Below are 25831 nucleotides of genomic sequence, written 5' to 3' on the forward strand. Positions count from 1 at the left end.
TGGACTAAATTTAGATTGAATAACAGGAACTTTGAAAGTTTGTAAATCTTTTGGTAAATAATTTTTAATTTTATAAAACCTGGATGATGGACATGTCATCTAGTGTGTGTCCATTTTTGCAAGTGGCCTTGGCCGAGGAATTTAACCTACAAAGCTCAGTTTTCTCATCTGTAAAACTGGAATGATGATACCACTGCCTTGTTGATTTGCTATAAGGAATAAATTCACTTACGGCAAGTAAAGCTCTTAGAACAGCTTCTCAGCACATGGTGAGCACTCACCAGATTTGTTGTTGTTATATCATTACTGTTCCTGTCTTACCATTACTATGGTTAGAGTGTTGTTGTCATTATTTTTATACACAGTGGGTTCAAATCCTGGTCAGTCTCAACTTGGGCAACACTTAACTTCTCAGCTGCTTCAGTCTCCTTATTTGCAAAATGGGTATGTGTTACCCAGGGTGATCTTGAGCAGAAGTGATAAACTTTGTAGAAAGGGCCAGACAGTAAATATCTTAAGCTTTGCAGGCCATATGGTCTCTGTTGCAACTACTCAACTCTGCCTCAGTACGTGAAAGCAGACGTACGTAGATAATACATAAATGAATGGGCATGGACGTCTTCCAATAAAATTTTATTTATGGATACCCAAATTTGAATTTCATATAATTTTAATGTGTCACAATCTATGATTCTTCTGATTTTTTTTTCCAACCACTTATAAATGTAAAACCCATTCTTAGCTCACTGGCCATACTAAAACAGGCGGCAGGCTGGATTTGTCCCCCAGCTGTCATTTCCTGACCCTGGCCTTGAATATTCAATATTATATTCATAAAGTCCCATTTATAGATGAAGTGATGGCCTATTGTAAGTATGTATATCTTGGATTTTATAAATAGAAAATATTGCAACATAACTAGTGTCCTGTATGTTTTAGCACGGCTCAGCCTGATTACATGTTGTAGTTAGTAAACATATATAATCCCCAGATTCTGATATCTACCAGGTTCCCCCAAGAAAGCCCTTTTCTGGCCTCCCCAATTTCTGATTACTTGAGTCTATTACCAGGGCATAAAAACTCATACCATGGGCCAGAGGCCCATGGGAATCCTTGGAGATGCACTGGCTGCTTTCAGCCAGAAAGCAAAAGCCCTGGCTGTTATTCTGGGAGCCATCAGGGCAGATGAGCCAGCAGCCAGGTCTTTGGAGACGCACGCTACGTTGGAATCGTTTGTGTGCGTGGAAAAGCTTTTAGGTAGTAAGGAAGCTGGGAGTGGCTGAAAGAGTCCCACTTCTGGAACCAGACATACTCTGGGTCAAATCCTCACTCGGCCATTTTCTGGATGTGTCCTGGGTGAGTTTGGGAGACTCAATTCCCTCCTTTACAAGGGGAGGTAATAATATGTGGGACATATTATTACCTCGCCTTGTAAAGTAATATGTGGAACATCCAGTGGTTGGGAGCACAGGCAGCCGGTGTTTGAATCTAGTCTCTGCCATCTTTTTTTTTTTTTTTTTTTTATTTTTTTTTTTTTTTTTTTTAGATTTTTTTTTTTCATCTTTATTGGAGTATAATTGCTTTACAAAGTCTCTGCCATCTTTAACAGGCTGACCTTTGGAAAGTAATTTACCTCCTTGTGACTCAGCTTCCTCTCAGCTAGAGGGACACGATGGCAACACCTCTTTCACACGGGTGTGTAGGGCTACATGAGACGGTACAGGAAACGCTCTTGGAAAACAGTACTTGGAACTGAGAACATGCTAAATTATTGTTAACTATTACCATTGTTCTAACAAGGCTCTCGAGAGGTTTAGTGATAATGTGGGTAAGTGTCTAATTCAGCGCCTGCCTGCCGGGTGAGGGGTTGTTATGAATGATTATTCCCTCCACTCAACTAATAAGTAATAATCTAGCACCTGATCAATGCAAATGCAGCGCTGAGAATAGGAGATACAACAGTGGGTAAAGACAGACAGTCCCTGCCTTCGTGGTGCTTACAGGTTATCGGGGAAGGCAGACAGAAGTTAAATGCTGTTTTGCCCTCCAAATCTAGATCAATTGTTACTTCATTCCAGAACCATCCTGTTCAGTGCTGCCACCTCTTGCCCTCTGCTGTGGCCCCCATCTTGTTACGTTACAAATTTCCTTTTTATTCATAGCACTGAATCCTATGTGTTTTGATAACACATTAACATATATATTGCTTCTCAAGAGCCACACATTATCCTAACCGCTTTACAAGCATTAACTCATTGTGTCCTTGTAGCAGTCCTGTAAGGCACAGAGAGGCTAATCAACTCATCCAAGGACACACAGCAGTGAGGGGCAGGGAGAGGGTTCAAGCCCAGGTTGTCTTGCTCCCGGTCTGTGCTCATAACCACTGCATCATGCTGCCTTGAACTGTCGAAAACGGCCTGATTTGTGGATTTATTGTCTAGTTGTTTATTGTCTGTCCACCCAACAGATTTCAACTCCATGAAGTCGGGGGCCTCATCCATTTAATTCACAGCTGTAACTCTAGTGTGTGGCACAGCGTAAGGTACAGAGCTGGCACTCACTATATATTTGTTGAATCAATAAATGAATGAAGATATAGCCAAATGAACATATAATTACACATAGTGCTAAATGCTATGAAAAAGAATGCCAGTCCTATGAGAGGTTTTAACGGGACTAAATTTAGTTTGAGGATCAGAGAATACTAAAAATTTTAAGTATTATTTTAACTGTCCCCATTCTAAAATCTCCTTGATATAATAGTTGTGACTGGCTAAGAAAGAAGAAAATGTTATCTACACGGAATATCCTTTTTGAGATGATAATATTCTCCCAGCAATGAAATACAATTGAAAACTGGGGCTGCATTTGACTTTAATTCTGTTGAATTTATGAGCCCAAGATCTCCCCTCATTCCCCAAAATAAACACAAGCAATTGGTCTACCTGGGGCTTGTGATAATATACCCACAATACCTTGGCAGTCTCTGCACCTTAGTTTTATAGGCAGGAGTGAGACTTCTGCTGGTCTTGGGTTTTCATTTTTCTCTGTGTCTCTCTTTTTCTCTGTTGCAGGAACAATGGGTAACCAAATGAGTGTTTCCCAAAGAGTCGAGGACCAAGAGAACGACTCGGAAGCGGACACTCGCAAGGTGGTGTAGTTATGGTCACTGGGTCATTAGCTACTAGTTGGGAGAGTCGGGGGTAACGGCAGAATAAACGGCCTGCCCAGGGCTCATCACAGAGGCGTGATTGATGCTGCTTTTCCCAGGGGTTGTTCAGTTGTATTCAAACCTCCAGAACCCATCAAGGAGCTTGTTAAAAGTGCAGGCCCTTAGGCCCCGCTCAAGGCCTGCTGAGTCAGAAATTGCAGGGCTGGGAGCCTATGAAACCTGTCTCCATGGTGATTGGTTCCCCTGGGGCCAATCTGATCTCTGTTCCCAGGTGGATTTAGACCAGGGGTTCTCAACTGTGGGTGATTTTGCCTCCCCACCAGGGGACACTTGGCAGTGTTTGGAGATGTTTCTTGGTTGTCACAACTCGGGTAGTGCTACTGGCATCTAGTGGGTAGAGCCAGGGATGCTACTAGACACCCTGCAATGCACAGGATGGCCCCACAGCAGAGAATGATCCAGCCCGAAGTATCAGCAGTGCTGAGGATGAGAAACCCAGTTTTTGATCAGCAGTTTGCGGCCGTGGCTGGACATTAGAATCATCTGGGAAACTTAAAAATAAATCGTGAGGCTGGAATTGTACCCTAGACCAATGAAATCAGAATCTGTGTGTGGGAACCAGGGCGGCACCTGGATTTTCAAGGCTCCTCAGCTGTTGCATGTTCAGCCAACGTGTAGAACTTCTTGTTTGTGAATCCCTCCTTTAGAAGATTGCTCTGGAGGGCTGAGGCCAGGGACACCCAAATGCTTCTCCTTAGACCTTAGATCTACAGGCAGGCAGCAGAGAACCTAAATGTCCACCACCAGTGCTTCTGCAATCAATTCAGTTTAAGATCTAGAGCCCAGTTAGACATGGAGATCATTGTAGGAGGAGGTAATACCTACGAACTGATATTGATCACAGCATAGAGGGAATTCCTGCTCAGAACAGAAGGCTGCATTCAGAGAAGATTCTCACACCTGACCACGTATTAGAATCCCTGGGAAACGGTGAAAACGCCCGATGCCCAGCACCACCTGAGACCAACTAAAACACAACCTCCGGGTAGGGGCCCTGCCATCAGTAGTTTCCCAAGATCCCCAAATGATTCCAAGTCTGGGAGCCTCTGGCCTCCAGGACCAGGCAGTGACAAAAATGAGCAAAGCAGGAGGGTGAAGCCCGTTTGCAGACAGCTGGTTCTGACCAACTTCACCCTCAGCACATTCCCAGAGACTTATTTTTCATGTGAAGCTGGAAAATGGTGTTAATGCAACCTCCTGATTTTTAAAATACTGGCAACTGATTTCAAAATACTTAAACAAAACAAAACTTCTGTGAGCCAAGTAAATCAAATTTGCACACCAAGTGTTACCCCAGGGATGCCCGTTATGACCTCAGACCCAAATGATCTCATGAGTTTGATATTTCAATTTTATGATTTCTTGGTGGGGTTAATGATAAATTCAAGGACACAGGCTTCTTTTATTTTTACTTATTTATTTTTGGCCACACCATGTGGCTTGGGGGATCTTAATTCCCCGACCAGGGATTGAACCTGGGCCCCGGCAGTGAAAGCACCGAGTCCTAACCACTGGACTACCAGGGAACTCCCAACACAGGTTTCTTTTAAGCAAAACTGTTACAAAAATATAAAGAAAAGAAACATCTTCCACATCTCCCCAGTAGTTTCCCATCATCAGGAGGTGAGTATTTAGTCTTTTCGGTTTTTTTTCTCTCTTCACTTATTAACATATATCATACTACTAATAGTATTAGCAAAATAAGACGCGATATGCAAAGTACTTAGCATATAATCAATATTCAGTTAATGCCAACTATTAGAGGTATAATTTATTTTATTACTAAAATGACATTATATAACATACATTCTTTTTTGCAACCTTTTTTCTTTCCACGTGAGTGTATGTGTATATGTGCGTGTGTATATATATGTACATCTGTGCATACATATATATGTATAATCTTTTTAAATGTCTACAGTAAATAACAGAAGAGAAGAAAATTCAGGGCAGTGATCTAAAATTGGAAGGGGGTTGTAACAGTGCAGGGGAAGGAGTGGACACAGAGCAGAAAAATAGCAACAACGAACTTCCTGTATTTGACGAGAGAGGCCTGTGCTTGTGTGCAGGACCCTGGAGTGTGGTTAACCTCACAGCATGTCGAGTTCTGGGCCCCTCCCTGGTCAGACCAGCACCCCAGTTTGCCTGTACGAGGGTGTCTGTCCTGCTCGTGCTTGTGGGGCTCATTGAAAGGAGGTAGAGACCATTCAAAGCTCTTATCAACACAGCAGTCCAGTCCTTGCAGCGGGTTATAGAGTTTCTCTGAGGCGTGATAGAAAACAGGGTAGTTCCTAGAAATGCAGACTTTAATTTTGTGAGGCATCCTTGTGGCCTTGAGGTTCTTCCTTGAGTTTTTCAGACTTTCCCCAAAGACTCGGCTAATACTGCCACATGTTCTGTTCCAGGTGGCATCTGGCGACGAGTGTGGTCAAAATGGGATGCCGGTGATGGTATCCACCCACTCCGTTCAACTGTACCATGAAGGTCAGTGTCATGTGGGGACTGCTCCTCCTGGGGGTTGGGGGGATGGTGAAGGGTCTGCTGATCCCTGTTGATGGTGAAACAAGATGGAAGAGTTGAAGCCACAGACTCACGTGGAAGACACTTGTATTAGTTCCTGGGGCTGCAAACACAGTGTCACGAATCAGGTGGCTCAAGCAACAGAAATGTATTGTCTCACTGTGTTGGGGCCAGAAGTTGGAAATCAAGGTGTGGGCAGGGTTGGCGCCTTCTGAGAGTTTGCGGAAGAATCTGTTTCCCTGCTGCGCCCTGGCCGCTGGTGGCCTCGAGCACTCCTTGGCTTCTACGTGGTGCTCTCCCTGTGTCTTCATAGCATCTTCCTTCTCCGCTCTGTGTCCAAACCTCCCGCTTTTATGAGGACACAGCCCCGTGGGATTGGGCACACCCCCACTGGCCTCATCTTAACTTGGTCGTCTGTAAAGACCCTCTTTCCAAATGAGGTCATAGGAACTGGGGGCTAGGACTTCATCTTCTTGGCAATTCAGCTCTTTGTTGTTGTTGTTAATTAATTATTTATTTACTTTAATTTATTTTTGGCTGCATTGGGTCCTCGTTGCTGCACGTGGGCTTTTCTCTAGTTGAGGCGAGTGGGGGCCACTCTTGGCAGTGGTGCGCAGTCCTCTCACCGCAGCGGCCTCTCCCGTTGCAGAGCACGGGCTCTAGGCTCACGGTCCTCAGCAGTTGTGGCCTGTGGGCTCCAGAGTGCAGGCGCAGTTGTGGCACACGGACCCAGCTGCTTCATGGCATGTGGGATCCTCCCGGACCAGGGCTCGAACCCGTGTCTCCTGCATTGGCAGGCGGATTCTCAACCACTGCGCCACCAGGGAAGCTCCTCGGCAATTCAACTCTTAACAGTACTCATCTCTTGAGTATGTATGGCGCCTGGAAGAGGCCGAGGCTTTACAGCAATGAGTTAAAAGCAATAGAGTAGAAACACTAAGAGTCTGGCCTCTTCAGAGTCCGACAGACCAAAGTGAAAATCCCTGCCCTGCAACTTACTAGCTGTGTGACCTGGAGCAAGTCGTTTGGCTTTCTAAGCCTCGGTTTTCTCATCTGTAAAGTGGGGATAAGAACACCTAGCTCACAGAATTGCTGAGAGGACTCAAGGAGATCATTCACCAAGCATTTTACATATTACCCAGCACTTAGGAATTCCAAAGAAACAAGTAAAATATAGAAGACAACAGAGGGCAGTGTTAAAACTGGACAATGTAACTTACCTATTTGATTTCATTCTGGAGTATAAGACTATAAATTCAAAGCATCAAAAATGACTGAGTCCTACTATGTGAGGAATATCTATAAATTATATGAGGCAGTATAGCCCAGTGGTTGAGGGTAAGAACTCTGGAATCAGACTGCTGGTTTTGCCACCTACCAGCTGTGTGACCTTGAGCCAGTTAATTAACGTCTCTGAACATCAGCCTCCTTGTCTGTGAAGTGGGATAATAACAGTACCTACAACATAGATATCAGATATAATACAAGTGTATCTTTCAGTGCCTGGCACATAGTAAGTGCTATGTATGTATTAGCTATCATGATTATATGATGGTTATGGTTGCTGTCCTTTACATGTAAGTTTCTGGGCTTCAGCTTCATTTCCTGAACAATGAGATGAATCATAGCATTGGTTCCAGAGGCTTTAGAATTTCCTAGTGTAAGAAAAATAACTGCTCTCTGTTTCCCCTCGCTATGCTCTGCTACCCACACCACATCTGACACCAGATGTGTGGGTTTTCCATACAAGTGATTCTGTGACACCAGCTGGGTGTCCCACAATTCAGTTCAGTTCTGACACCATCAACCCAGAGTTAGCAGCAGCTCCCACAGGTAAAGGGCTCACTCCCACAAGACTACCTCCCACTTCAGTTGCCAATGGCAAGTGGGGAGTCCCCAGGTTACCCACAACTTCTGTTCCTACTTGGCTACAAATCAGAGGTTCTCACGACCTCCTCCTCAGATTCAGTCATTTGCTAGAATTGCTCACAGAACACAGGAAAACAACGTACTTGTTAGGTTACCAGTTCATTATAAGAGGATGCAACTCAGCAATGGCCAGATGGAAGAGATGCAAAGGGGAAGGTATGGGGGAGGGGATCCTGGGGGCAGTGGATGGGGCAGTGGATCTTCCATGCCCTCTCTGGACAAGCCACCCTCCCAGCACCTCCACGTGGTCACCAACCCAGAAGCTCTCTGAACCCTGTTCTTTAGGGACATTTGTGGAGGCTTTATTATGTAGGCATGCTTGATTAAATCATTGACCATTGATGGTGGAACTCAGTATCCAGCTACTCTCCCCTCCCTGGAGATGGGGGGCGGTGAGGCTGAAAGTCCCAGCCCTCTAATCACATGACTTGTTCCCCTGGCAACCGGGGCCCCCATGCTTAGGGGCTTTTCCAAAGTCACCTCAATAACATAAACTCAGATGTGGTTAAAAGGGGCTGGCTTGTTATGAATGATAAAAGTCTTCTTCATGGCTCTTAAAGTTAAGTGTTAGGAGCTCTGTGCCAGGAACAGAGATGAAGGCCAAATATAGGTTTATTTTTTAATTTATTTTTATTTTTTGGCCACGCTGCACTGCTTGTGGGATCTTAGTTCCTCGACTAGGGATCAAACCCGTGCCCTCTGCAGTGGAAGCGTAGAGTCTTAACCACTGGACATCCAGGGGAGTCCTGTATTTCTTAATACATTATACCCCTAGGTTGCTTGTTAAAAACTTAGATGCCCAGGTCCCAGCCCATAGCCTCTAAGGTTGAGGCCTGGGGATCTGAACTGTTGAAAGCTTTCTAGAAGATTCTGACGCATAGCCAGGATTGGCAACCACAGGATGAGATCATGTCACAAGTCTCTTCCTGCCTTTCAACCCTGTGAGTCAAGCTTCTACTGTGATGTGCACAAAATGGATTGTATTGACAGCAGCGGCCTTTGATGAGAACAGTGCAAAGCTGGCTGCTGAGATGCACAGACTTTGAAATGAGAATCATATTGTCTTTATGATTTGCAAGCTGTAGGTGCTCTCAAAAAATTGAGAGGCACTGAGAATATAATATCCCCTACAGAAGTGGTTTTCTTTATCATCATTTTATTTGTATTACTACTGTTTTTGTTGTTTTTATGCCCCTGTTTAACATGGGGCACAAGGGCAAGGAGTGTGTAGGAAGGGCGTAGGAACAAACTTGAAAATTGAAAAAGCCTTTCTCTCTCTTTCTGTCTCTCTCTTTCTCTGCCCCTCCCTCCCTTTTTTTCTCCCTCCTTCCCTCCTTTCCTCCCTGCTCCCAACATTTATTTTTATATAAGAGACAGTCTTCCTGGAAAGAGGAAAATAAGTAACAGAAATATAGGGTAACAGTCTGGGACAGTGTATTGCCGTGTGGATACCTACACACAAGGGAAAAGAGAATCTGGTTTGAGTGAGTCGTAGGTTGGTTGCACGTAGCTCTCATACCCTGCAGCCTTGCATCAGCGCCGGCTTGAGAATCTGTAAAGGGCTTAAGTTAATCCTCTGAAGTCAAAAACTCTGCCTACGTTCACTGACAACCCAGGTCTCTGCAACTCACTTTGGAATGATTATCTCATTTAATGAGGAAGGCAGCTTATCATCCTCGTGCTCTTTCCCCTAGGTTATTATAATTTTCGATGCAGTTTTTAAAGGGGTATGAAAGTGGGATTCTGGGTGACTTTTTTTGTCCTTTGGACAGAATTTTCTGACTGGGTCTTTTGATGCACATTTGTGTTCCTCTCTCTTGCTGTTTGCATATATGTATGCACACAGAGAAAAGTCACCAGAAAAATAGCTAAGTGGGATGCTGGGTGACTGTTTTCCTTCTTTCCATCTATACTTTTTCCTATTATAATTAAAGCTGTTCATTGCCATGAGGGAATGTTTCCTGTCAAGACTTATTGAGAAGCAGTGATGGCACAGTGGCTGAGCACACAGCCTAGGGAGTCAGGATCCTAAATTCAATTTGTGGCTCTGCTGTGTGACCTTAGGCAAATTGCTCAGCCTCTCTGTTCTCACATCTGTAAAATGGGAATCATAATAACAGTAGGCCAGAGCTTTGAAGATCACTGGGAAGCTTAAAGGAGTTGATACACCTACAATATTTGGAAGAGTGCCTGGCACGTGGTCAACATGTGAGGAAAGTTTATTTTTCTGTGTTGGATTTAATGTTAATAAAGGCTGTCATTACAGTTTGAAGTTAACTGTATTAGCTCTGTCTAGCATAGCACTTAGAAATTTAAAATCTGACCTTAAAATTTGTTTTTCCTACATCCCTTATTCTTTTTCAATGTTTTACTTATTTGTCTTCCAGAGACACTGTGGGAGAGAGCAATCAGGCAAAACACCTCTTTTAAAGTGATTCAGGAAATTACATTCTGTTTCTTCATAGAAATAAATTTATTTCGCACAGTATTTTTTCTTGGGAAGGGCAAGAGACCAGGGGATTTTGATATCAAACAAAGATTAATTAGTACAGCTCGTGTGAATGAGGGCTTTCTCTCCAAAGCTTAGCATTATAATTCATCTTCAATAACAATATCTTAGAAAATCAAAATGTCTCATTTTTATTGCCACATTATATTTCTAGCTTAATTTGCCAATTTCAGATGCCATTTGAAAGTCTTGTGTCAGAGAAAGCTGGTAATGATGCCAAAGCCACGCACAATGTCATTTACCTGCAGTGCCACAGAGAGCAACACATTGTCTTGCAACTTCGGGTTAAAGGCTAATGTGTTTGCTCTACCAAAACGTGATTGTTTAAATTCATATATTCGGTTTCTCCCTTTCTTTTTCCAGTACATGTTGATTTGAATTCCAAAGTAGCTGGGGAAGTACTTCCAACAGAGCAAAATGTCCATTGGTAGAGTGGTTGCATCAGTTAGGGCAGACACACACAGTCCTCAGCAAAAATAGGAGTGAGCTACCGCCAAATACAGCACCGCGAGGGATCTCAAAACTATCCTGTTAAGAAAAGGAGGCCAGATGTGCACATCTGAGTCTCCGGAACCTGTGAATATGTTACCTTGCTTGTCAAAAGCAGGTTTTGCAGAGGTAATTAAATTAAGGATCTTGAGATGGGGAGCTGATCCTGGATTATCCAGGCGGGCCTAACGTAACCACAGGGTCCTTATAAGAGGCAGTGTTACCAGATTGGTCGTATGGATCACCACTTAGGCCCTAGCCAGGCTGAAGCCCCCTGCCTTGGTGGGGAAGGTGCTTTTTCTGTTCGGATTCACACAGCCAATGACGAAACTGACGCTGAGGCTGAAACAGCACAAGCTTTATTCCATGGCCAGAGAATGGAGAAGCGGGGACTTGGTTCGAAAATCAACTTCTCAACCCGCCTTGGTCTGAGACACCGTATATATAGGAGGGTCGAGGCAAAAGGGAGGGAATTGAGTAAAGAGAGGGAGAAATGTACATGACTTCTCCGAGAATAGGGGTGTGGTATGCTCAGTACTGGAACAACACCCCTTTTCAGTCCTTGTATGCCCTCCTCCGGCTGTTGCCATGGCAACTGTCAACAGTCACGGTGCTGGCGGGTGTCATTTAGCTGCTAATGTATTACAGTGAGCATATAATGAAGTTCACGGTCTGCTGGAGGTCGGGGCTTCTGCCATCTTGGCCCTTGCTGATTCGAACCAGTTCCGGTGGGCTCTTGTTTTTCTCTTCTGGTGGTCTCCTGTAAGATAAGGATAACACTTCTCTGCAGCTTACATCCCCTCAAGCAAGGCGGAGGGTTAGCGCTCAAGACTAGCAGCCATGGTAACAGGAGGCAGGAGGGTCAGAGTCAGAGATGTAATGATGGAGTGAATGTCACAGAGAGAGAGACTTCAGGATGCTCCATTGCTGGCCTTGAATATGGAGGAATGGGCCATGAGGCAAGGAATGTGGATTACCAAACCAAACTTGGGTCCACTCGCCCCATGCACAGCAAAGCCAATATACTGACACTGGATTGTGGTGAAGGAAAGTGCAGCGTTTATTGCAAGGCACCCAGCGTGGAGAATGGGCAGCTTAGGCTCAAAAGACTTGAACTCTCCCCTGGCTTTGGGGGAAGGGTTTTTAAAAGCAAGCTGAGGGAGAGGGTTGCAGGCTGGGTGATCAGCTCGTGGACATTCTTCTGATTGGTTGGTGGTGAGGTAACTGGGAGGTATTTCAGAAATTTCCATCATCAACCTTCTGGTTCTAACTGGTCTGGGGTCTCCGTGCTGGTGGTCACCATGTAGTTAACTTCCTCCACCTGTGGGGTTTTTAGTATCTGCAAAGCAGCTCAAGGATATGGCTCAGGATATTATCTGTAGCCCTTGAAGAGGAACTAAAGGTCTGGACTTTGTTTTGTGGCTAAACTATAATTCTTTTGTCTTGCTTGACTGTTTTCCTTTGTTTCTGCATTTTCTGATTTCTGTGATTAAATTTGCTCTTGGGAACTTGGGGAAGGCCTAGGAGGCTAAAGGTTTTCTATAAACAAGAGGCGGGGGACACAGAGGTCTGTCCCCTAGAAGGTCCTGTAGGGTCCTGCTCGATCTCAGAGCAAAGAAGCAGATTCTCCCCTCAAGCTTCCAGGAGTTGACCCATTTTTGATGTCTGACCTTTAGAACTGTAAGATATCTTGTGTTGTTTTAAGGCACAAACATTATGGTCATTTGTTACAGCAGCAAAAGGAAACTAATATGAGCACACTGAAGCTTCCGAGCCTCGCAGACCAGGTCCTGGCTCTGCCGCTCACTAGCTATGTAACCTTGGCAAGAAATGCGTACTCTCAGAGACTCATCTAGAAACTGGGAAGAATAATAATATTAACTGTGTAGGGTGGCTCCAAGAACCGTGGCTGGCACAGGGTGAACATGACAAAATAAAAAGACAGGGAAATCTACAAGCAGAGTCCACTGTCATGAGTGGCCCCTATCATGAGTGTCCCTTTCCCCTGTTGTATCACCTGCCCGGACTTTCCCACCTGTGTATTTATGCCTAAAACCTCACCAGTTTTTAGGGAACTAAAAATGCCTCATTTTTCTCCTTCTTTGATTCCTTCTACCAAATTTATCACATTAGTTCCCCCTTTTAAAAAAATTGTTCAGTTCTCACTGCTGATGAATGGTGGAGACTAAGGCATGATTTATCTGCCAGAAAACGCCATTTTTCAGAAACAGAGGACCGTCTCTGTTTCACCTGGGTAAGAAGTTTCTAAAAAATTAATCTTTCCTTTTTTTGTTCCTAGTTGATTTTTTCTAAAAAGAATTGCCTGATTTTGTTTTTTTTTAAAAGAAGAATTGGAATCATTTCACTGGATTGAAAATCCTTACCTGAGTAAACAGTGCTCCTGCCGATGCTGTAACGTGATGAATGAGAGGAAAAGAATATGCCAATCATGATGCTACCTGACAGAGAGAAAGACGTGGGGCCAGCCTCACTGGTTGGGAAGGGAGCAAACACACGTGTCCTCTTAGCATCCTCTATCTCCCCACAATTGGCTGGCTTTTTTAATGTTTCGGCCACTTGAGTAAAAATTCCTGAGAACAGAGTATTTCCTTTGTTGTTGCAATAATCCCAAAGTTAACACAGGCTCTGAGATACACAAAGGGCTTGGAAATGACTGATGAACAAATGAACGGTGGCGCATCAGACCAGTGGCAGCAAAGCAAGAAAATGCGGCTGAAGAGAGAGTTGTAGATCCCGATGTATCTGCTGCAGTAATACAGCCCTAAGTAAACAGCACTTTTAATTATAACAAGAAGTCTGGGGGTTGGCAGGTCCAAGCTTGGTGCAGCATCTTGACGGCATTATCAAGACACCAAATAAGCGTGCCAGTTATGTCCTGTGGCTCACAAGATGCCACAGACCCACACATCACATCCTCACATGACGGGACCCAAAAGCCAGAAGGGAAAAGCCACGATTTGCTACTCTTTTTTCTCCTTTTATTAGAAAAGAAAGGAAGGTCCTTCCTAGAAGCCCCTGCCTCAAGTAGGCATCCACTTATATCTCATTGGCCAGAGTGAGGTCACATGACCACCACTAGCTGCAGGGGATGCTGGGAAGTCAGGTACTTCTCTGGGCAGCAAGCAAAGAAAACGGGTTGGAGTGGATTGGCCACTGGACAGGCAGTCCCCAGTGTCTGCCAGTGTTTTGATTTCAAAGAATTACAATTGAGCAACCCAAAGTAGCCACATATGTTTACTCAGGCCTTTCAAAAGTCATTAAAGGGATCTAGCTCATTTCCTGAACGCCCGTTTTCTCTCTCCTTCCACCATCTTGCTGTATATATCTCACTCAATAAATAAGCTCCTTATCTTCAGTTCTCCACCCTGCAACCCTGCTAGACGTGCCACCCACACAGGCACTTCCTCTGGGTTGCACTGCATCAGCTCTCTACTTAAAGTGGTTACAGAGAATCCTGAAAACTGGCTCTGCCAGGTGGCCTGAGAGCTCCTTGCTCCTCTGTCTTTGGAAGTACGCCGAAGTCCCTGTGAAATCTAATATTTCTCAACCTCTTAGTGCTTCTTCTCATCAAAAATTCTAGTGGAGGCTTCCCTGGGGGCGCAGTGGTTGAGCGTCCGCCTGCCGGTGCAGGGCACACGGGTTCGTGCCCCGGTACGGGAAGATCCCAAGTGCCGCGGAGCGGCTGGGCCCGTGAGCCGTGGCTGCTGAGCCTGCGCGTCCGGAGCCTGTGCTCCGCAACGGGAGAGGCCACAGCAGTGAGAGGCCCGCGTACCGAGAAAAAAAAAAAAAAATTCTAGTGGAGAATTTCTGTCTGGTACATGTAGCCTCCCTGTTACTCTGTTGTGATAGACAGTCTCCAGAATTGCACATCCCTCCCCTCCCCCCAATAATCAAGGCTTCCCAGTATTCACACCCCTGTAGTCTTCTCCCTTGATATCTGGGATGACCCTGTAGAACCAATAATATGTAGTGGAAAGGATGATGCATGACTTCCAAGCCTAAGTCTTAAGAAGCCTTCCAGCCTCTGCCCTTGTCTTTCATAGCACTAGCTCTGGGGAAAGCTAACCACCATGTCAGAACGACTCAGACTGCCATGGTGGAAGGGAGCCCGAGCTAGTCACATGAAGAAGCCATGTGACAAGAAAGAAATGCTCAGCTGGTCCCCAAATGTTCCGGCCATCCCAGGCCGGGACAGATCCTCGAGCTCCACAGACGTGTGCAAATCCCTTCCATTCAACTGGTACATCTTTAATTCATTGTTTTGTAACAGCTACAAGGTATTTTAAGGTGTGGATGTACTGTAATTCATTCAGCCATTACCCTGATTCTGGGCATTTTTTTTTCTATTTTTCTCTACTCTGAGCAATGTTGCAATAAACATTCTTGTGCATGTTTTTTATTCTTTGTATTTTAGGTAGCTTCTTCCGGAGGGAAGCCGTGTAATGCAGGCACGTGTTGTTTTATTGCGCTTCACTTGATTGTGCTCTGCAGATATTGCATTTTTTGCAAATTGAAGGTTTGTGGTAACTCCGTGTTGAGCCAGTCTATGGAGGCCATTTTTCCAACAGCATTTGCTCACTGCATGTCTCTGTATCACATTTTGGTAATTCTCACAATATTGCAAACTCTTTATGGTGATCTGTGATCTTTGGTGTTACTATTGTAATTGTTTTGGGGTGCTGCAAACCTCGCCCATGTAAGACAGTGAGCTTAATCAATAAGTGTCGTGTGTTCTGTCTGCTCCACCGACCAGCTGTTTCCCCATCTCTCTCCCTGTCCTCAGGCCTCCCTTTTCCCTGAGACACACCAGCTGTTGAAATTAGGACAATTAATAACACTATGGTGGCCTCTAAGTGTTCAAGTGAAAGGAAGAGTCACACATCTCTCACTTTAAATCAAACGCTAGAAATGATTAAGCGTAGTGAGGAAGGCATGTTGAAAGACAAGACAAACCGAAAGCTTGTGCCAAATTGTTAGCCAAGTTGTGAACGCAAAGGAGAAGTTCTTGAAGGAAATGAAAAGTGCTATTGCAGTGAGCGCATGAATGGTAAGAAAGTAAAACAGCCTTATTGCTGACATGGAGAAAGTTTTAGTGGTCTGGTTAGAAGGTCAAATCAGTCACAACATTAGCTTGAGGAAAAAAAAAAAAAAAGCCTAATCCAGAGAAAGCCTTCACTCTCTTCAGTTCTGTGAAGCCTGAAAGAAGTGAGGAAACTGCAGAAGAAAAGTTTGAAGCCCGCAGAGGTTGGTTCATGAGGTTTAGGGAAAGAAGCCGTCTCCATAACATAAAAGTACAGGGTGAAGCAGCAAGTACTGATATAGAAGCTGCAGCAAGTTATCCAGAAGATCTAGCTAAGATAATTAGAGAAGGTGATGACACTAAACAACAGATTTTCAATGTAGATGAAACACCTTTCTATTGGAAGAAGATGCCATTTAGGACGTGCATAGCTAGAGAGGAGAAGTCAATGCCCGGCTTCAAAGTTTCAAAGGGCAGGCTGACTCTTGTTAGGGATTAATGCAGCTGGTGACATTAAGTCGATGCCAGTGTTTAGTTACAGTTCTGAAAATCCTCGGGCCCTTAAGGGCTAACTCTGCTCTGCCCGTGCTCCATACGTGGAAGAGCAAAGCCTGGATGACAGCACGTCTATTTACAACATGATTTACTGAATTTTTTTTTTTTTTTGTGGTACACGGGCCTCTCTCACTGTTGTGGCCTCTCCCGTTGCGGAGCACAGGCTGCAGACGTGCAGGCTGAGCGGCCATGGCTCACGGGCCCAGCCGCTCCGCAGCATGTGGGATCTTCCCGGACCGGGGCACGAACCTGCATCCCCTGCATCGGCAGGCGGACTCCCAACCACTGCGCCACCAGGGAAGCCCTACTGAATATTTTAAACCCACTCTTGAGATCTACTGCTGAGAAAGAAGATTCCTTTCAAAACATTGCTGCTCGTTGATGATGCACCCTGTCACCCAAGAGCTCTGATGGAGAAGTATGAGATTAATGTTGTTTTCATATCTGCCAACACAACATCCATTCTGCAGCCCATGGGTCAAGAAGTAATTTTGACTTTCAAGTCTTATTATTTAAGAAATACATTTCGTAAGTCTATAGCTGCCATAGACAGTGATTCCTCTGATGGATCTGGGCAAAGTCAATTGAAAACCTTCTAGAAAAGATTCACCATTCTAGATGCCATTAAGAGCATCCATGATTCATGGAAAGAGGTCAAAATACCAACATTGACAGGAGTTTGGAAGAAGTTGATTCCGACCCTCATGGATGACCTTGTGGGGTTGAAGGTTCAGTGGAGGAAGCCACCGCAGGTGCAGTGGAAATAGCAAGAGAACTAGAATTCAAAGTGGAGCTTGACGATGTGACTGAATTGCTGCAATCTCATGATGAAACCTTCATGAATGAGGAGTTGCTGCCAATGGATGAGCAAAGAAATGGTTTCTTTTTTTTCGGTACGCGGGCCTCTCACTGCCGCGGCGTCTCCCGCCGGGGAGCACAGGCTCCGGACGCGCAGGCTCAGCGGCCACGGCTCACGGGCCCAGCCGCTCCGCGGCACGTGGGATCTTCCCGGACCGGGGCACGAACCCGCGTCCCCTGCATCGGCAGGCGGACTCTCCACCACTGCGCCACCAGGGAAGCCCCAGAAATGGTTTCATGAGGTGGAATCTACTCCTGGCGATGAACCTCTGAAGACTGTTGAAATGACAACAAAGAATTTAGAATATTACATGAACTTAGTTGATAAAACAGCGGCAGGGTTTGAGAGGATTGACTCCAATTTTGAAAGAAGGTCTGCTGTGAAAGAAGGTCTAAAATGCTGTCAAACAGCATCGCATGCTGCAGAGAAATCATTCGTGAAAGGGGCAAACTTCGTGGCTCTCTTATTTTAAGACATTGCCACGGCCTCCCAACCTTCAGCAACCACCACCCTGATCAGTCAGCAGTATCCACGTCAAGGAAAGACCCTCCACCAGCAAAAAGCATACGACTCTCGGAAGGCTCAGATGATACTTAGCTTTTTTTAGCAAGCGAGTATTTTTAAGTTAAGGTATGCACTTCTTTTAGACCCAATGCTACTGCACACTTAATAGACAGTATAGTGTAAAGGTAACTTTGATATGCACCGAGAAAGCAGAAACTTCGTGTGACTCACTTTATTGCAATATTTATTTTATTGCTGTGATCTGGTGCCAGACCAAATCTCCAAGGTCTGCCTGTACAATGGTTAGACAGGTGCTTTTGGACAAACCGCTTGTGTCTGAGGCCTCACCCCACCTCCCAGCAGCTGTGTGAGGATAAACAAGAGACTTTGTGACCTGATGGTAGAGAAAATCAGATAGTGCTTGCAAACCCCTTTACTCGGTGCCTGGAACAATAAATGATGGCCAAGGCAGGCGGACTCCCAACCACTGCGCCACCAGGGAAGCCCTACTGAATATTTTAAACCCACTCTTGAGATCTACTGCTGAGAAAGAAGATTCCTTTCAAAACATTGCTGCTCGTTGATGATGCACCCTGTCACCCAAGAGCTCTGATGGAGAAGTATGAGATTAATGTTGTTTTCATATCTGCCAACACAACATCCATTCTGCAGCCCATGGGTCAAGAAGTAATTTTGACTTTCAAGTCTTATTATTTAAGAAATACATTTCGTAAGTCTATAGCTGCCATAGACAGTGATTCCTCTGATGGATCTGGGCAAAGTCAATTGAAAACCTTCTAGAAAAGATTCACCATTCTAGATGCCATTAAGAGCATCCATGATTCATGGAAAGAGGTCAAAATACCAACATTGACAGGAGTTTGGAAGAAGTTGATTCCGACCCTCATGGATGACCTTGTGGGGTTGAAGGTTCAGTGGAGGAAGCCACCGCAGGTGCAGTGGAAATAGCAAGAGAACTAGAATTCAAAGTGGAGCTTGACGATGTGACTGAATTGCTGCAATCTCATGATGAAACCTTCATGAATGAGGAGTTGCTGCCAATGGATGAGCAAAGAAATGGTTTCTTTTTTTTCGGTACGCGGGCCTCTCACTGCCGCGGCGTCTCCCGCCGGGGAGCACAGGCTCCGGACGCGCAGGCTCAGCGGCCACGGCTCACGGGCCCAGCCGCTCCGCGGCACGTGGGATCTTCCCGGACCGGGGCACGAACCCGCGTCCCCTGCATCGGCAGGCGGACTCTCCACCACTGCGCCACCAGGGAAGCCCCAGAAATGGTTTCATGAGGTGGAATCTACTCCTGGCGATGAACCTCTGAAGACTGTTGAAATGACAACAAAGAATTTAGAATATTACATGAACTTAGTTGATAAAACAGCGGCAGGGTTTGAGAGGATTGACTCCAATTTTGAAAGAAGGTCTGCTGTGAAAGAAGGTCTAAAATGCTGTCAAACAGCATCGCATGCTGCAGAGAAATCATTCGTGAAAGGGGCAAACTTCGTGGCTCTCTTATTTTAAGACATTGCCACGGCCTCCCAACCTTCAGCAACCACCACCCTGATCAGTCAGCAGTATCCACGTCAAGGAAAGACCCTCCACCAGCAAAAAGCATACGACTCTCGGAAGGCTCAGATGATACTTAGCTTTTTTTAGCAAGCGAGTATTTTTAAGTTAAGGTATGCACTTCTTTTAGACCCAATGCTACTGCACACTTAATAGACAGTATAGTGTAAAGGTAACTTTGATATGCACCGAGAAAGCAGAAACTTCGTGTGACTCACTTTATTGCAATATTTATTTTATTGCTGTGATCTGGTGCCAGACCAAATCTCCAAGGTCTGCCTGTACAATGGTTAGACAGGTGCTTTTGGACAAACCGCTTGTGTCTGAGGCCTCACCCCACCTCCCAGCAGCTGTGTGAGGATAAACAAGAGACTTTGTGACCTGATGGTAGAGAAAATCAGATAGTGCTTGCAAACCCCTTTACTCGGTGCCTGGAACAATAAATGATGGCCATTATACTTATGTAGACTCCTGAAAATAGTGGTTCCCAAACTTGAATGCACATTAGAATCTGCTGGGGAATTTTTAAGTCCTCATACCCAGGCCTCACCTGGAGTAATACAATCAGAAGCCCTGGAGTGTAGGGCCCGGGCATGTCTTTTTTCAAGTTTCCCTGGGCTAAGTATTTTTAAAGTTCCTCGTGTTCTGCCAGCGTTGAAAACCCTTTGAAACACACTCCAATAGAAAATTCCTTATTCACATTTTTCAAAAGTGAAACATTGGCATTTCTGTTTTAATTTGTTCGGGAACATTTTTGTCCCTGCCATGGCTGACCCTCGGGGCACAGCTTTCCGTTCCAGGGCGCAGACCGTCTGGGTGCGTTAACTTCCACGCAGCTGTCAAGCAACACACAGCCTGCTCTTTGCCTCTCTGGACCAAGAAGACAACCGGCACACTCCTCTCTAAAGATAGAAACATCCACACGGTTCTTGCAGCTTGAGCGATATGAACCTGTCCCTCTCTTAAAGGGAAGACCAAGAGAGCCAGGGAGAGACCAAGGGAAAACATAAAAAAACGGCAAGAAGAGAAACAGTATCATCCTGTGACAGCTGCACATCATCTCGTTTCCCCAGGGCGCATTTTCACCAGATCTGGAAATGGAATAAACACACCCGCTGGCCAACAACTTCTCAGTTAACAAAAATAATAAATCACTTAGACCAGATAAATGGTAAGGTGCCCTCCAAATTGCTAGAAGTTTAACAATTGAAACAGTATATTAGTGGGTGAGATCTGATATATGCAAACATACCTCAAAGACCAAATACTTCTGGGAATGAGAGCAGGAAGACATGAGCGGAGTCTGGCTCCATTTGTCAGTACAAAAGCTGGGATGTGTATCAGTGATTCTCAGAGTGGTCCCTGGACCAGCATCATCCCGTCACCTCAGACTAGTTAGACCTGCAGCCCAGTTCAGACCTCCAGAATCCAGTGCTGTGGGTGGGGCTGGCCCTCTGTTCTCACAAGCCTTCCTGGAGATTCTGACACTCCCCCAGAAGCAAGGACCACTGCATCTGAGAACTGGCACGAGGTGTGGAGGCTGCGGGAAACTGGAAACTCTCCCTGTCTCAGCCCTCCGCCCGGCTGCCCTGTGAGAATCAGCAGACAAGAGGATATTTCAGTGAAAGCCCCATTTTAGCATTTGCAAATGAAATTCCCCAATTCAGAAACATCTAAACATTCTGCTGGCCCAACGCCAAGCTGTCAGTGGATCTCATATTTGCCAACCTCTGATTCTGTAAAGTTTTTCTCCCTAAAGCGCATCTCTCAGCAAAGCCTTTTTAAATCATCATCATTGTCATCAGGTTATCCCAGCCTGAAACAATTAAACATTTAAATCCTACAGCCAACTCCCAGACCTCTGGGCTCACTGGGCATCCTGCCCGTGATGATGGGATCCCATGTGAGTTTCCCACAGGGAGGGACCAAGTGGGCGGGAGGTCGCCCGTGACCCGTCCCCTTTGCAGCTGTACTGTCTTAAACCAAGAAGCTGCCTGTGGTTAATTCATGAGTCCTTTTTAGAATGACCTTGGGAGGTACAGGGATTCCAGGTGACTTAAAAAGTTTGAGTTTCTGAGTTTGCTGAGCAAAGGGTCAGACTCTGGAATATGGAGGTGCCCCAGAAGTCATGCCCCTCACTCCAGGATGCAGGACCCACTTGGCCTGGCAGCTCCTCCAATCAGAGCTGCACCTTGTCACTTGCAGAGCCTGCCATCACCGCTGGGCAGCCCCAGGCAAACCGGAAGCAGGTCAAACATTCCTCCAGTTGGCTTTAAATCCCACCTCTGTTTTCTAGACCTCACCTTTCCCTTTATTTTTTCTTTCCATTACTTTACATTTTTAAGTGACCTGGGAGGTATACCTAGCAAACATTCTCAACAGTCTACATAATAAGATAGGACAGGGAACAACTTCCCACCCCCAATTCTGATCACTCCCCAACCTCCATCCCCAAATTTCCTTTCTTAGAGGCCGGAACTCTTTACAGTTTCTTGTGGCCCGAGGTATTCCATGTGTATATTTTTTAATCCTCCCCTCTACCTCTTGACACCATTAAAAAAACAAACGGGAACATACTATACAGACCGTCGAACATGGCTGTTTTTCACTTACTGTATGTCTTGGAGAATGTTAATGCCTGTGGAGCAATTCACTGTGTGGACAAATGATCATTTATTTAACCAGGTCCCTATTGCTAAGCCATTAGGGTGTTTTACTATTTTGCCACCACAGCAATAGTCCAGCAGATGATGTGTATCTGTTACATGTATCTCTGTGGCTCTGTGCGATTGTATTTATAGGGTAACGTTCCAAAAGTAGAAATCAGAGCTCCCAGAGTTTGTGAATTTTTAAATATTGATATATATTCCTGAATTATCCTCCAGAGAGACAGCCAGATTACGCCCCCACCCACAAGAGACGCGGGCATTCTTCCTCATCCTTTCTCCACTGCCGGTTACTGCATGTTTCCCGTTTTAACAAGTTGATAGGGGGAGAGCTAAGTCTCATAATTTTATTTTGCTTACATTTTACTACTCATCAGGTTGCACATCTTTTCATTGGCTTAAAAGCCAACCCTCTGTCTTTTCTGTGGACCCTCTGCTCACGTTTCGTGTTGAGCCATCCCCTGCTGTGCTGGTGTTTATATAATGTCTTCATTTTCAAAATTGAGATATAATTCATACACCATAAAATTCACGCTTTTCGAGCGTACAGCGTAGTGCTTTCTAGTATATTCACAAGGTAGTGCGACCATCGCCACGACCTGATTCCAGAACATTTTCATCACCTCACAAAGAAGTTCCTTGAGCAGTTCATCTCTCGTTCTCCTCCCCAAGCCCCTGGCAACCACTAATCTACTTTCTGTCTCTGTGGATTTGCCTATTCTGGACATTTTATATAAAGAGAATCATACAATATGTGGCTTTTTGTGTTTGGATTCTTTCACTTAGCATGATGTTTTCAGTGTTCACCCATGTTGTAGCAGGTAGCAGTACGTCATTGTTCTATATGGCTAAATAATACTCCACTGTATGGATATGCCACATTTTGTTTATCCAGTCGTCAGCTGATGGACATTTGAGTTGTATGCCAGTTTTTGCGTGAACATATGTTTTCATTCTCTTGGTTATGTACCTAGGAAGGGGAATTACTGGGTCATGTAGCAACTTGATGTCTAACTTTTTAAGGAACTGCAAAGCAGTTGCACCATTTTACATCCCAGCAGGAATGTATGGGGGTTCCGATTTCTCCACATTCTCCTCAACACTGGTCATTGCCTGTCTTTTTGATTATGGCCATCCTAGTGGGTGTGAAGTGGTAACATATTGTGGTTTCGATTGCCTTTCCCTAATGACTGATGATGTTGAGCATCTTTCTATGCGCTCATTGATCATTTGTATCTCTACTCTGCAGAATATAATGTCTTCTGTTTTTTTATACATTTATTTTATTTTATTTTATATTTGGCTGCGTTGAGTCTTCGTTGCTGCACGCGGGTTTTTCTCTGGTTCGGGGAGCGGGGGCTACTCTTCGTTGCAGTGCGTGGGCTTCTCATTGTGGTGGCTTCTCTTGTTGGGAGCACAGGCTCTAGGCATGTGGGCTTCAGTAGTTGCAGCACACGGGCTCAGTAGTTGTGGCTCACAGGCTCTAGAACGCAGGCTCAGTAGTTGTGGCGCACAGGCTTAGTTGCTCCGCAGCATGTGGGATCTTCCTGGATCAGGGCTTGAACCCATGTCTCCTGCATTGGCAGGCGTGTTCTTAACCACTGCGCCACCAGGGAAGCCCTATAATGTCTTCTTGATTTGGCTCTTTTCCGCATCCTTCTCCTCTAGCCCCTTGTTTCATATGACTTTCTGACTAGCTACTCTCAGTGCCCTGCGACCCCAAGCTAATAACTGTCACTTTTTAGCAGTGTTCTTTGTGGCCTGAATTCAACCTACCCCCACCTAGCATCTCCAAAGCTTACCCTTTGTATCCTAAGAGCTGAGGGCACTAATAGAATGTTATATGATTTTCCTGTTGATTTTTTTTTCCTTTAAAAGGTGTTTAATATTGTAAATATATGAGATCAGTGTTCCCGCTGCTTTGCATCACTGCTACCCTTGGGGGTGGGAGCCACTCATCACATTGCTCCTGGAAATGTGAATCTCTAGTGCCTCTTTTGGGGAAGTAATCTGGCAGTGTCTCTTTTAGAAGTTAAATGCACATTAATTTGGGTGCAGCAATTCTACATCTGTACCTCTATTCCACAACACTGGTCATTGCCTGTCTTTTTGATTATGGCCATCCTAGTGGGTGTGAAGTGGTAACATATTGTGGTTTCGATTGCCTTTCCCTAATGACTGATGATGTTGAGCATCTTTCTATGCGCTCATTGATCATTTGTATCTCTACTCTGCAGAATATAATGTCTTCTGTTTTTTTATACATTTATTTTATTTTATTTTATATTTGGCTGCGTTGAGTCTTCGTTGCTGCACGCGGGTTTTTCTCTGGTTCGGGGAGCGGGGGCTACTCTTCGTTGCAGTGCGTGGGCTTCTCATTGTGGTGGCTTCTCTTGTTGGGAGCACAGGCTCTAGGCATGTGGGCTTCAGTAGTTGCAGCACACGGGCTCAGTAGTTGTGGCTCACAGGCTCTAGAACGCAGGCTCAGTAGTTGTGGCGCACAGGCTTAGTTGCTCCGCAGCATGTGGGATCTTCCTGGATCAGGGCTTGAACCCATGTCTCCTGCATTGGCAGGCGTGTTCTTAACCACTGCGCCACCAGGGAAGCCCTATAATGTCTTCTTGATTTGGCTCTTTTCCGCATCCTTCTCCTCTAGCCCCTTGTTTCATATGACTTTCTGACTAGCTACTCTCAGTGCCCTGCGACCCCAAGCTAATAACTGTCACTTTTTAGCAGTGTTCTTTGTGGCCTGAATTCAACCTACCCCCACCTAGCATCTCCAAAGCTTACCCTTTGTATCCTAAGAGCTGAGGGCACTAATAGAATGTTATATGATTTTCCTGTTGATTTTTTTTTCCTTTAAAAGGTGTTTAATATTGTAAATATATGAGATCAGTGTTCCCGCTGCTTTGCATCACTGCTACCCTTGGGGGTGGGAGCCACTCATCACATTGCTCCTGGAAATGTGAATCTCTAGTGCCTCTTTTGGGGAAGTAATCTGGCAGTGTCTCTTTTAGAAGTTAAATGCACATTAATTTGGGTGCAGCAATTCTACATCTGTACCTCTATTCCATAGAAATAAAGTACTATTTTAGGATTTTTGAATATGGAAGTTTTCCCCAATGTTGTTTATAATGGAAATGGAAAAATAAACGTTTGGAAACTATCAGAATGTTCATTAATTAGGCAATGGCATACATGTCTTTTGGTATATCCATATTAAGGAATATTTTGCAGCTATTGAAAAAAAGATAAGATAGATTTAGATATATTGATTGGGAGGGAGAACTATTGATGTCTTAGTCCATTTGGAATGCTCTAACAAAAATACCATAGACTGGGTGGCTTAAGCAATAACCATTTATTTCTCACTGTGCTAGAGGCTGAGAAGTCCAAAATCAGGGTGCCAGCAGATTCTTTGTCTGGTGAGGGACAGGTTCCTGGTTCACAGTCAGCCATCTTTTCACTGTGTCCTCACATGGTGGAGGAAGCAAAAGAGCTCTTTAGTGCCTCCATTCTAAAGGCACTAATCCCATTCATGAGGGCTCCACCCTCATGACCTAATTACCTCCCAAAGCCCCCACCTCCTAATACCATCACAGTGGAGGTTAAGATTCAGCTTATGAACTTTGGGGTGGGGGGTGGGGGGCAGACACAAACATTCAATCCATAACAGTGATATATAAAAGCAATCAAAAACAATATCCAAATACCATATGCTAACACATATATATGGAATCTTAAAAAAAAGTTTCTGATGAACCTAGGGGCAGGACAGGAATAAAGACGCAGATGTAGAGAATGGACTTGACGACACAGGGAGGGGAAAGGGTAAGCTGGGATGAAATGAGAGGGTGGCATGGACATATATACACACCACCAAATGTAAAATAGATAGCTAGTGGGAAGCAGCCGCATAGCACAGGGAGGTCAGCTCGGTGCTTTGTGA

The 25831-nt window shown here is 45.0% G+C and overlaps 1 protein-coding gene and 1 non-coding gene across 3 annotated transcripts in view; one reads left to right on the forward strand and one right to left on the reverse strand.

Moving 5' to 3' along the window:
• Nucleotides 1–3079: 3079 nt before the first annotated feature.
• BCAS1 (brain enriched myelin associated protein 1) overlaps nucleotides 3080–25831 on the forward strand; it is a 99816-nt gene continuing 77064 nt past the window's right edge. For both annotated transcript variants that reach the window (XM_024750432.1, XM_024750431.1), the window contains exons 1-2: nucleotides 3080–3151; nucleotides 5638–5716. In XM_024750432.1, coding sequence (XP_024606200.1) covers nucleotides 3080–3151; nucleotides 5638–5716 — 151 coding nt within the window. The remainder of the gene's footprint in view (nucleotides 3152–5637; nucleotides 5717–25831) is intronic.
• On the reverse strand, nucleotides 4687–4758 carry TRNAE-UUC (transfer RNA glutamic acid (anticodon UUC)). The gene has a single exon. It is a non-coding gene; the product is annotated as a tRNA-Glu (tRNA).

This window comes from Neophocaena asiaeorientalis, unplaced genomic scaffold, assembly GCF_003031525.2.
Source record: "Neophocaena asiaeorientalis asiaeorientalis breed wild unplaced genomic scaffold, Neophocaena_asiaeorientalis_V1.1 scaffold606, whole genome shotgun sequence".
Taxonomy (NCBI): domain Eukaryota; kingdom Metazoa; phylum Chordata; class Mammalia; order Artiodactyla; family Phocoenidae; genus Neophocaena; species Neophocaena asiaeorientalis.